Source organism: Charadrius vociferus, unplaced genomic scaffold, assembly GCF_000708025.1.
Source record: "Charadrius vociferus isolate BGI_N301 unplaced genomic scaffold, ASM70802v2 scaffold15, whole genome shotgun sequence".
Lineage (NCBI taxonomy): Eukaryota > Metazoa > Chordata > Aves > Charadriiformes > Charadriidae > Charadrius > Charadrius vociferus.
This window is the reverse complement of record NW_009650064.1, coordinates 4,738,006-4,751,236: the sequence shown is the minus strand read 5'-3', so window position 1 is coordinate 4,751,236 and position 13,231 is coordinate 4,738,006. Positions and strand designations below refer to the sequence as shown.

Below are 13,231 nucleotides of genomic sequence, written 5' to 3'. Positions count from 1 at the left end.
ATGGTGCAAGGGCACGTTTACAAAATGTAAACGGCTAGCAACTAGAGGGTCATCTCGCAGTACCTGTTGGTAAAATGAATACCTTATGTTACAGCCCACTACTGAAGATAATGGACTGAAAAGAACTAAAGATTATTTGACATCTACAACAAAACATTTTAAAGAGAAGTTGTTTCTTACATAGAACAAAGCCTGTTTCCCACAGGTTAACATCCTCTTCTATACTACTGCTGTTATAAGGCCATTAGGACTCTTCCATACAACTCTCATTTTGGTTCCCTCTCACATTCCATAATTGGATTCCCTTCCCCTTCTCATTCCTTGAGAAATGCAAATTACTTGTCATTCTCCCTAATTACTGAGTGGGAGCAAGACAATTCTATGCCTGTTTCCAAACCACACATGTACTAAGTGGCCTGCTGACAAGACTGTGAGATGGAAGAGGTAGGGGGAAGAAGCTGCACACAGTTTTGCCTTGTACAAAACAGTAACTTTCAAGAAACTTACAGGATGTCCATATTTCAAAATGCATTTGCTTCTGCCGATGATGACTCCACAGAGGAACGGACAGAAAACCTGAGCAACTGCACAAGCTCGTCCCTGAGAAACCAAGGCACAGATATGCCCCTTGGAATCAGCCAAGATCTTGTCTCATAACTTTGACTTTCATTATGGCTTCTAGTTTTAATTCCCAGTTTAATTTTAATACGTGTTATACAGGTTTTGAAAAAACTCACCGTTTTATTACGAAGTCTAATTATGTCCGAAACAGAGCCAGCTCCACAGTATTCCATAACAATCCACAGATCTGTGTTCTTAAAATAGCTGCCATAGTACTTGACAACATAGGGACTAAATGGAAAAAAGTTAGATAAATAGATTAATTCTCAGTAGGGAAAAAAAAAAAAATCATCATCCAAGTGTTAAAAATTACAGTTTGACACACACTAACACAGCTAAAGAACAAGAGTAATCAAATGCATTTTAAAATTTTAAGTAGCTTAACCAATGCCTTGTTAGAATAAAGTCCGAGTGCTTAATAAAATTATAAAGGCACTACTACATATATCACGAGCTTTCAGTGATCTTCAAATACAGATATAGTTTTTCACCAAACAATAGTCTTCCAATATAAAGCTCTGGTTTTCCCTCCTCTAAGGTCTCTCAATTTTTAAACACTCCTCACAATGTCATTGGATGTTTCCATTCTTAAAAATATTGCCTTGTTTTCTTCTCTTCTAAGCAAAAAAACCATGGAAACTCACCCATGTTTTCCTGGTTTGCAAGCATGAACGTTTTTCAAGTATAGATCTAGATTTTCATATTAAACAGAATCTAGTGTTGGTTTAAAACATGACTTCAGGATTTGCAAATGCATTTTTATAAAGTGTCTCATGTGAAGAGACAGTACTCTCATAAACAGAACATACTGCTTTGCTACTCATCTGTTTGTCACTTGACATAATGCTTCCTCAGAGACACTTGCAAAAGAAAGGCAGAAACAGATGTGGTATACATAACAAGGATCTTCCTTCAGAAAAGTGATTAGATGGTGTATTTATGGAAGTAAAATGTTGGAGGTTTTTTTTGCAGGAACTTAAGCACAGGTTACAGTTAGATTGCCATCGATCTCCCACAAAGTCAGGAAGAAAGATACAGAGATCTCAGGTAGGGGCTTCTGGTCAGAACACCTGCATTGTAGGATGGAATCAATCACTATTCTGTTTTGGAGCGAGGAACTGTATTTTAGGATCAACATGTTTGGCAATGACTTTTTAAAAAAAAAAAAAAAAAACACACACAAAAAAACCCCACACAGTTAAGAAAAAGAAAGGACCTATGGTTGCCTCCTGCAACATGGTGCTAACTTTATAAAAGATTGGTCAAAAATATCGGCAAACCACTTCATTAAAGAGCAACTGTCATTACTATAGGAACTTGCCTTTACAGAAGGCAAGGTGGGTCAATTCCCTCCTAACTAGTCAAAGTGTCTACCAAACAAGCATGACATACTGATCTTGCCCCTTATAAATTCCTGAAGTGACGAAGGTTACAATTACTTCAAGAAAACCCACTGATTTTCATGACCATCTCTTGCCAGATTTACATTATGCTAGTATTCCCACAAAATTTGTGTGTATTATTACAAATCAGGACAAGATAATCTTTTCCAAACATCAAGTGCTGTAGAATCTCAAAACACTGTTCACATTTGCTTAAAGCCTTTTACGTATCAACTGCTTGTCTCAAAATCTACATTTTTCCCCCCTTAAAAGAGCTTCAGTACATACAGCATAGCTAGTTCTAGAAACAGGTATCGAGGGGAAAAAAAAAAAAGGTAAAGTGTTAATCCTTGATCTTATGTTTGAGATGCTGCAACAGCTCAGTGCTTTTCTGTAATATCTGTGGAATCATCACTTGTGAAAATAAAGTACTACAAAGTGCATCATCCCTCCCGTCAGTACTGCACAGCACTGTTATTTGCACGAAGGCACATGATACATATACAAGCACATGATACAGAGCTGCAGCCCAACCCTTCCTTTCAGCCAGAGAACGGCGGCATCTTGTCCAGTGAAAGAAGAGTTTATGTTCTAAAATTCTGAACTCTTACCAAAAAAAAATATTATACAATAGTCCATGTCCAGTAGACACTAAATGCAACACGTTGTTCAAAGAAAAGCAGGACAAAGAACAAGGGTAGAGGGAACACAGGAATAAGACGGTGAGTATGCCCACATAGGACAAGAATGAAAGTAGCACAAGAAGCATAGTACAGAAGGCAAGGTAAAAATTTAGAAGATTCTCAAGTATCACCACTTCTTTTCTCTGTCAGTATAGTGCACAGACATTTGTTTTAAGTATCTATGTCAATTCTGGCCTAGTACTAACAGGCACACACACACACACCCCCTACACCACTGCTTCCAGTCAGGTTACATGGCCCAAGCCTGTGCAGCGACTAAGGGCTGCCATCCTATCATTAACCCCACAGAAGAAATCTTTCTGAGAATTCATAAGGTGCCATTTTCCAACTTATTCAATGTCTTCCTTTATGTAAGAGGAAAGAAATAAAGCAGAGCAGATAGAAAGAAATAAGAAAACAGTAACAAGAAGAATCGAAACAAACATATTTTAACTCCTCTCCCAGTGCACAAGAAAAGCTGAGGACCTACTCTGGGGATCAAATCTAGTTCCACAGTTAAGCAGACTAACAAGATTGCTGCTTCCTTTTTAATCTGTACCTGTTACAAAACTCCAACCGGCCAGACAAAAATAGTGTCACAGGGATGAAAAGGATTAAGAAAAGCCCCAAAAGAACCTCAAGGGACCCAAATCCTTTTAGTATCACCCAAAATAATCTTATCACACATCTTCATAGAATACAGGGAAAAATATAAATCCTTCCTTTTTCCCCCATTCCCCTGCCTACACATTTAACAAGCTTCTAGCATTCAGAGCAGTCAATCCCAGAAGGGAACACATTACAAGGTCCAGTGTGTTCATAGGTCACAAATACTCAGATCAGGGTTTTCAGGCAGAGGCTCTAAAGAAGTTCAAAGAACAGCTGCATTTTTGTGTGCTAGATACAATGTACTCTGAGGTCTCTATCCCTATCTTTAAGTATAAATATTTGAACCTTCTCCTTCATGACCCCATAAGACAAGATGCTGAGGAGCAGTACCATCAAGCTCCATATAACACCTGAGCAAAACATTCAGTAATGAATCTGCATGAATTCAGACTGCATTAAAAGGATTATCTTTTAATCTGGGATGAGTACTGCTCATTGCCAAACAAGAGCAAATTTTTCATTTAAAGACAGAACTTCAACACTGGCACACCATAAAAGCACAAACAAAACTGCGAATTAACAGACCATTTGCTACAATACAATTCACCAAGTTAATGACTAAAGCAATCAATATTTTAAAGCAAGTTTCACCTAACTAGAGTGCAGAGCTTTCCTGTTTGTACTTCGGGTCACAAACAATAGATTCTTGTATCACTGATCAGACATGAATAAAGACTCACTCTAGCAAATCTGACTTTGAAGTTACAGCCAAAATCTTAAAATATTATCCCCAAAAATATACAAATAAAAAACTGATAACTCTGTAGAAGAGAGGAAGTGCAAGCTAACTTCTGCATTGTTGCAGACACTGGATGTTAAGGCTTCCATTCCTACAATATTGGCAATAAGATATCTCATTCGTCAACAAGTATAAGGTAACAGTCCTTCTTCAGAACTGTTAGAAGATTGTTCCCTTCTAAAAAGGTATATTCCTGCATGAAAAAGACAACCAATAGAATACCATTTTGGAAGTTAACTGCTAGTCAACAGTCTTGTGCTAGAAACATCTTTATCAATATTCTAAAACAGGTAACTGTGAATTCACAAGGCCTAAGACATTTACAAGAAATATTAACCTTCAGGCTTGCCAGTGCAAGTAAAGTAAAGCAAGCATGGAGAATTCTAAGCAGAGACAAGTACTTATTCTTTCAACAGTTTGTGTGATGTACACTATTTGTACTTCCTCCAATACAAGCCAAGGATAGGAGGAGGTCTGCAAAGTGGTTGCTCTAAGTAAAATGCCCAACACAGACTGCTTTAATTTTTCATATAAAAAATCTGCAGCTGCATATATTTCAGCTATATTCGCAAGTACAAATACATTTTCACATAGACTTTTAGAAAGAGAGCAAAATTGTCATACCTACCTGTCACATTGTTGCATTATAGAGATTTCTTTAATTATTTCTTGAAGATCTGACTCCACAGGGACCTGTTTAATTGCTACAACTTGTCCAGACTCCTTGTGTATTGCTTTAAACACACTACCATAAGACCTAAAAATAAAAGAGGGCATTTTTTTTTTTTTAAACAAGATAAACTGCTTTTCATTTCCATTATGCAGAAACTTTTAAAAGTCACAGAAACCGTATGTTCATGCAGAAGTTTGAGAGCTTTTTCAGGATGCAAAGAAAATCAATTCAATCAGGACCTCAGGAAGGACATGCCTCCAAAGAGTGAATCTTTGTCAAGATGTAGTGTATCTAACTCCAGTACAGGCATGAGCACTTTTGCTGCCTTAATAAACAAGGGGCATCAAAAAATGCATAAATATATTTAGGGAAGCATGGAAGTCTACTGATGCATGCATTTGCTTTATTATTAAAAGTTGTCTAGAGAAGCATTCCTTAGGACATTTACAGTCACTATCTCTGTAACTTAATATTCAACACATGCTTTATATACAGTTTCCCTCTGATCCCATCCCCTCATAAATAGCTGCACTTACCCTTCACCAAGTTTCTCTAGAACATCAAAGACTTCTTCAGGCTGCTTAGTTAAACTATCTTCACTTAGCTTTTTCAGTTTGCTAAAAGACAGACAAAAGTTATTTGTTCGTTTGTTTGGGGGAAGACACAGAACTCAAGCAAATTTTCATACAAGTGAGCAGACAGAAAAAAAGATTATAAAGACAGACATACTCCAATTAAAATAAAATGCCTAATTCAAGTTCAGTAATAAAATTTTAATCAACCATCATATACAATTACTGTCATTATCACTTTCCCACTAACGTTTACTCAATTCAAAGCAGCATGGGACCAATTCACTCTCCAAACCACTTCCTTTGCTAAAGTAGAAACAGCCTGAGAATACAATAAAGCTTACCTTTCGTCAAAAAGCAGCCAGCATGCAAACACATGCTCATTACTGCCTGGAGTACACTGGTTTATACATTCTCAGATAACAACACAATCTTTCACTCACATGAAGTGCCCACTTTCTAAATTATACCACTCATAAGCCAGTGAATTATAGCACGTTAAAAGCAGAATCCAGAGTCAAGATGACTCTGGGAGCATATTGTATCAACTCACCTTCTCAGGTGGCAGCAGAACACTGAAATTCCAAGAGCTGAGTACTCTAAGAGCTATTGGGACAGTCTTTTGCATCTTTGTTAATGTACATAGGGACAGGTGCAACAAAATCTCTACTTACATACCACCATCATATTTTGCCCTCCAGCTCTCTCTCACACAGTCTCAAATCACTCAGTATCACCCTACTATTGCTCCCAGCACTTCCAACTCACTCAACCACTATCCTTTGTCCCTTATAAGCAGTTCTTGCCTTTCTCCTGGTCTCCAGCATTCCCATTCATCCAGCCCCCCAGACTCCTGTCAGATCTCAGAACACAACTTGGCTGCAACCTTGTGATGGAATTGACACCAAACGTAGCACAGGAAAATATAACCATGCACACATTGTGGTGAGACTGGGTAGCTGCAACATGTAAATCCTTCAGCCTAAAAGTTACAGGAAATTTTGCTGCAAGACTGAAATAACAAGTTAACTCTATATGATAGCCAAGGGTACTATTAAAGTGGAAGATGAGCTGAAGAATAGCAGGTGCTGTAGTGTTAGATATAGACAATGTATTCCATATGCAAGGGGGGGGGGGGAAAAAAAAAAAAAAAAAAAAAAAAAAAAAAAAAAAGGACTTTGAAGCACAGCATATCATTGAGAACTTATGGAAAATATGTTATCCTGTGACACTTTCCTGGAAATGAATGAAAAATAGGGGGAGGGAGGAGGGCACAAACAGAAAAGATTGTCAAATCTAGCATTGGAAGAACAGTGTTCAAAAGAAACTCCTTCATATTAAGGGACGCAATTCTGCAATATACAGCACTAATAAAAATAATCAAGTGAAATGACTGATGAAGGAATTCCTGAGCCAGAAGAAACTTGTTACTGCAAACCATCTAAGTAAAGACAAAAATTTAAAGTAATTGTATAAGCACACAGGTCATACGGATTAGTGTTGAACAAGGAAAGCAAGTTGGGGGGGTGGGAGGGTGTACACACTTATATATCAAAAAAATATTTCACAGATGTAGCAATTATATGAATACAAAAGCATCCACAATCAGTAAGGAAAGGTATATGAACTGTTGTAAAGACCATAAAGTTTGCTACAGTGAACAGGCAGGAAGCTGGCAAACATGTGTGTTTAACAGAGAATAAAAATCTCCACAGCAGAGGAAGGCACAACTCCTGAACATGAAGAAAAACAGCAAAAAAAACTCAAATGAGAGCAGTTAAATAAAGTCTGTAAAAGTGGCATACAAATCAAACACAGGACCACATAACAACTCTGCTTTCTTTTTTTCCCTCTCCCTGCTTCTTAGAGACTACAAAGCAGAAAAATACAACTTAAATCTTGCAGTGAAGCACATATTTAATTACTGAACAAGTGTAAGTTGAGACAAATAAAAAGAAGAGGGGAACAAATATTTTGCAGGCAAGTATTAAAGAAACAAATCATTAATTTTGTTTCTTTTGTTTCCAGTTCTTCCCTCCCCCTTTTGATCAGGTTATCTGCAGCTTTAAAGGCAGCATTCATAGAGTAAGTTACTGCAATCATCCTCTGCTTTCCACCAAAAAAAAGCATGCACGGTATGCTTATGATACCAGCAGAGCCTCAAAAAAATAAAAACGCATGACCATTAGCTGAGTCTCTCACTTGACTGAAGAGCTGCATAATAGAAGATATACTCAAGAGAACAGTGGAGGGACTGAACTTTTGAGTAACTGCAAGAAAAGGGAAAACATACAGTAACTTCAACCAAAGAGGTCTAAGAAGAGAACACTTCCACCTGCTCAAAGGAGCAATATGTGCTAATGTGAGAAGGGAAAAAAAAAAAAAAAAAAAAATCCATACCGAAAGGGTTCCATCCAGCAGCACAATTAACACCAAGGCACTGGGCGTGCTTGGGAAGAGCTAGGGAAACCATCATGAACGTGGAGACCAAATAAATACGCATTCTGTAGTTTTAAAACTATTTTCACATTATCCAACTCTGTCAAATGTGTTGTGAGACCAACTAACACTTAACACTAAGGTAGCTAAATACTAAACCTATTTAGAGGAAGAAAGATATGTCAACCTCAGGAATTTCATCACCAAACACACTGCTCAGAGTGCTTCACACTCTTCCACAAATATATTGCAAGAGTACAGATGTTAGGTCCGCTGCTTGAGTGACACTATTAATACCACAGTCCTTTCAACCATAGAAAGATCCTAATGACTCCAACTGCTTAATGATGTGTATTTCTAGAGGTTTAATAGAATTCCCAGTTCTCTAACTACAGAACAGCACACAATATACCCTGAAAGGGCTGCAATAAAGAAAGTGTTTATGAAAACTTCAGGAGAAGCAAGGAGGAGGAAGACAACTGTTGTAACTGGCTGTAAAGCACTAAGTAGAATATAAGAAGAAAAGACTAAGTATTATCTTATGATATTGGCTAAAAGCAAGCAACTAAAGCTTGGGAAAGAGAAACACATCTAAGACATCAAAATCAGCTTCTTAATCAGGAGTTTGTATGAATGTGTGTCCTACTACCCACACTTTGAAAATGGGCAAGATAAGACATATAGAGCCAAGTACTTCAGAAAGACCACTGCTTTTTTAAAAGAATTAAAGCGTTCTACATGGGAAGTGAATACTATGAGCACCCAGCAAAACACCTACCTGCAAAGGCATGACTAGAAATATCAGGGGGGTGGGGCAGGAGGCACAACTGAAGAGACGAAGGGCTCAAAAACTGTCAGAGAGAAAAAAGGTATCTCACTCCTCTCCCTCATGGGTCCTCTACTTTCATGACACAAGCATTTAAAAGAGAACAAACCAGCAAATTCTGGCCACAGGATAAGCACTATAGATATCTATATGTAAGAAAGTCTAAAGGAGATGTGTAGAAGACAAGTCTAAAACCTGGGGAGAAAACCATCCTGCTTTTGTTTGCTCTAGAAAATCATCAGGTAGTGACAATGGGCTATTTCTTTAGTTTTCCAGGAAAGCTGTTCCTGAAAGCAGGAGAACTAACTGAACTAAAATTCTGGGACAACAAGAGTTGTCAAAAGGATTTTCTTGTTCCAAGCAGGTTTGACTTTCTGCATAGTGCCTAGCCTCTTAAACAAGAAAAATACACTCTAGCAGAGAGCTGTACTTTTACAAATCCAGCTGATGAGAGAAAACATTCATACTTAACATAACCAGAATCTTGCACATCATGGAGTATGTCAGCAGAACTCCATATAACCAAACGCAGAAGAAACTAGAAACAGTGAGAGGCACCCAAGACGACCAATGCCATAAAGATCAGAAAAATCTGAATTGGGACGTGAAAGAGCAAGAGATATGTTCGTTCCCCCGCACCCCCACCATTAAAAAGCAAAGTAAGAGTTTAGCGTCCTATGGTCATTATGTGCAGACTTTACAAAATAAACTGGTGATGTGCTACAGAGGTAGGCATAAAAAAAACCCTGAAAGCTAACAAAGAAAAGTAAAGCAAGACTAAAGAATAGAAGTCCATCAATTACTGTCATGAGTTATGGAACACTGGACAGCTGCTCCATGAAACATCAATATATGCAGTTTATTTTGCAGAAGAACTACCACACTAAAACATTTAAAAAGAATGGCTGGGATCGATTATACTGATATATTAAAAGAGAAGCTAGTAAGAGAAATCACTGCAGTCACCAGAAATAGAAGTGAAATAAGAAAGCCTTAAGACATTTACACTGCTTTACACCTTTCACACAAGTAGAAGTAAGTTTAAGACAGTTTATGTTGTTATATTGTGTACTTACATTTAGCTTTCTACCAGTAAAACCCAAGCAAACTTACATTTTTGTTCCATCATTTTCAGGAGGAATCTGACAATTGTCATCCATGTGACCTTACATGCCCATTGACACAATAATTAGAACCAGCTTATTTTTCACAGAGAGTTCATACTTTAAAAACAAGTCTTCCCCTTCCCACAAAACTTAAATTTCAGTGAAAATTAAACTGCCTGAGTTTAAGAAAAGGACTGGAAAACATTAATTAACAAGCTCCATGCTTGTTAAGAGGCCTTTAATTTAGCAGCATTGTGCAGGAGATGAGCAAGATTAAAAACTATCAATTTGACAGAATTGTGTTTCTAGCTACTTTTCCTTTTCACTTGTATGCAATCTATCTCCTCATGCTTGAGTATGCCAATGCATACAGAAAAATGCAACAATAACAATAGGGGAAAATTACAAGACAGGCAAATTTTGTAACTGACTATTTCAAGAGTGAATATCCTTTTTAGTGAAGAAAAGTAATATAAAGCACACCTGAAATACAGTTAGAAATTCAGATGCAAGAAAAGTGTGTCAACTACTGTACAAATTGTTCACTATAAAGTCAGAACACCTACTCTAATTTACTTTAAAAAGTAAACAAAATTGTTCTGAAAAGGACTCCTCCTTAGAAGTCGTTTGTCGCTGTTGCAGTATATTGATCAAACAAGAAAAGCTAGTGATTTTGACAGCATGCCCATTTAAAAGCCATCCCGGCCTAGCCTGTCCCTTGGGCACCATCACTGCTACTTTCTGAAGGGCTGTTTTAAAGATATACACAACACACAACTGTGTTCCTTCACGGGGAATGCAAGTGCTCCTTACCCGTGAAAAAACACTGGGACTCAGGGACGTCCATGCAGCTTTGAAGTGCTCACATGAAATTCTTGCCACCTCTAGATGAATATCTCACACTAGATATCAGGGCAATAGATCACTGTCGGTAACCGCTCCTGTGGTCAGTGGACACCAAAGTAAAGAAGTCTAGTGCTCACATATATTTTGCCAAGTCAACATGGTGTGTCCGTCCCAAGCCACTACTGCATCCACAGCAGGCATCAAAACATATCAGCCCACAAGAAGTAGTCTGTACTCCTTCTAGACTTGCAGAAAAAGGGGGTCGCCTAGCAGAAGAGTTGGGAATGCCAATCAGAAACTGTAAAAAACAATGGATAAAGGGGATATATATGCACAGGCTGCAAACATTTACATCTTATGAAAAACTGAGTTCAAATCTTCCCTTCCACCAAAGGATTAAATCCGTTAAGTTCTCATCACATTTAAATTTCCAGAAATAAGCTTCAAAAAACATGGAGAGTATAAAAACATGCCAGAGAGTTTAGAAGTTCTCTCATCAGCTTTTTAGCTCTTCTTAACTGAATCTAAGGATTTAAACAGCTCCCCACTCTCAATTAGGCCAGGCACTCCAGCTAGGCAATAGATACAGCAAATCCCAAATCTTCCAAAAAAAAAAAAAAAAAAACCACCAAAAAAACCCCCCTACTCTTGTAGATTATGCTAACTTCAAGTTTCATTTTCAATTTGATATCACCACATTCCAGGCTTTGCACTGGTGCTGATAACACTGATTATTCGTCAGAGTTTCACATTTCTTCCCCCAAACCTTTGCTGGTGCCTCTTCTACTTCCTTTATTTGAGAAATGCAGTACTGTCAGTCTGAAACTACAGTGTAGGCCTGTCCTTCCTCCCACTATTGCCCGCTAAAAACACTCCACATAACACCTACTAATCAATTCTTGGTCAAAGTTTTCAGTAGTAGATACCACTTCGTTGCCTGCTAAAAACACTCCACATAACAACTACTAATCAATTCTTGGTCAAAGTTTTCAGTAGTAGATACTGTTACTTGATGTATTACTGGAGAAAAAAAAAAAAAAAGTTCAAGACCACGTTCTTCCCAAGTCCTGCCATCCCACCGGAAGCTATTTTAAAGAATTTTAAAGGTTTTAAATGTATATGTTTTAAAAGGGAAGGTAAAAGTTGATTTATTATCTTCTACCACAAATTTATATTGTGCTGTTCCTAGATTTTTCATTAAATTAACAGGAAGCAAGAGTAAACTACTTGGAGCTCTAACACAGTAAGTATGTATGTAAATTGTGTCACTACATTCTGTATACCATACAACTGCAATCTATGTAGTATATAACTACATCCAAGAAAGGATTATTCCAATTTAAATATATACATACAATTAAAGAAAAATTATTTTGTGCATTAAAATGACAGCGTCACATTTAAAGAAAAAGCTTTTGGTTTCACATCATTACACATGCACAAATAAAGAAGTCCTATCATAACTGCTCAAAAAACCCCAACCCCACGTAGAAATTAATATGACCAGATATCCTATATACTTCAGGAAATACAGATACTGTGGGAATGCTCTTGATTTTTGCCTCTTCCCACTCCCTAATTTGCAACTGCAACTATGCAACGCCCACCCCCACAAGCATCCCTCCGCCAGCGGGACACAAGGGGCACTTTAGAATGTGGAAAGATAAGAACAACTACTTAACTCGGTTTCTTCTACAGACCTGAACTATAAAGTGCACAGACACCCACCCCCAGGCCACAAAAGACTCTTCTCGTCTATAAAGTTTCCCCCGTTTCCCATTAAAACGTTCCTCTTGTAACTCAAGCAACCCCTAAGGGTTTACCCCCAACCGGACGTTTAGCCAGGACGGTTATATCGGGGACACCCCCTCCACACACAGGAGACTTTCCCCAGCGCAACACAACCCCTCAGCCCCCGCCGTTCCCCCGCCGGCCCAAGGCCTCACGCCGGCCATGCCGCCCCCGGAAGGGGCCGCCAGGGATGATCGTTACCTCTTAGGCGCTGCCTGCTCCATGCCGCTGCTGGCCCCCCAACCCCGGCGTCCGGAGGGGTGGGGGGGGGGCTCTCAGCCGAGCCCCTGAGCAGCACCGACCCGGTAGCCGCTAAACTCCTCACAACTTTCGTGGGAGCTCGCTGGCCCTTTAAACGGGGCTCGCGCCCTCCCTCGGCCGCCGCCGCTCCCGGCCTCTCTCCGGCAACCACCACTACCGCTACCTACCCGGCTGCCGGCCGAGGCCCGCCCCTTCGCGCCTCTCAGAGGTTACAACCCGTGCCACCGCAAGTGCTGATTGGGCGGCGCGGAAGTCGTTCGGCGGGACGAGGCCCCACCCCACCACGGGAGGAGCGGGCGGCGTCGCGCCGGCGGGAGGGGAAGAACATGGAGGCGGCGGTGCCGCTGGGGGCTGAGGCGCCGCGCTTCCGGCATGCTCCGCGCGGCCGTAGCCCCCCGCGGGGCACGCCGGGAGGGGTAGTCCTGCCGATGAACCTGCCCTCCCCTCCCCGTTCCCGCAGGAGGGGCCTGGCCCGGGGCGGCGAACCGGGCGGCGAAGGAACAGAGACGGGGGCCCTGAGGCGCCGCCGGGGCGAAGGACGGCCGTGGCGCCCCCACACGCTCACCTCACGCCCCGGCTCTTGGAGCTGGGCCTTCGGGCGAAGGCAGGCCTAGGGGTGAGCC

General features: G+C 40.0%; 1 protein-coding gene across 2 annotated transcripts in view; it reads right to left on the bottom strand.

Annotated features, from left to right (window-relative positions):
* STK3 (serine/threonine kinase 3) overlaps positions 1–12,571 on the bottom strand; it is a 137,903-nt gene extending 125,332 nt beyond the window's left edge. For both annotated transcript variants that reach the window (XM_009891831.1, XM_009891832.1), the window contains exons 1-4: positions 12,549–12,571; positions 5,304–5,384; positions 4,723–4,851; positions 738–852 (exon numbers count right to left, since the gene is read on the bottom strand). In XM_009891831.1, coding sequence (XP_009890133.1) covers positions 738–852; positions 4,723–4,851; positions 5,304–5,384; positions 12,549–12,571 — 348 coding nt within the window. The remainder of the gene's footprint in view (positions 1–737; positions 853–4,722; positions 4,852–5,303; positions 5,385–12,548) is intronic.
* Positions 12,572–13,231: the final 660 nt, after the last annotated feature.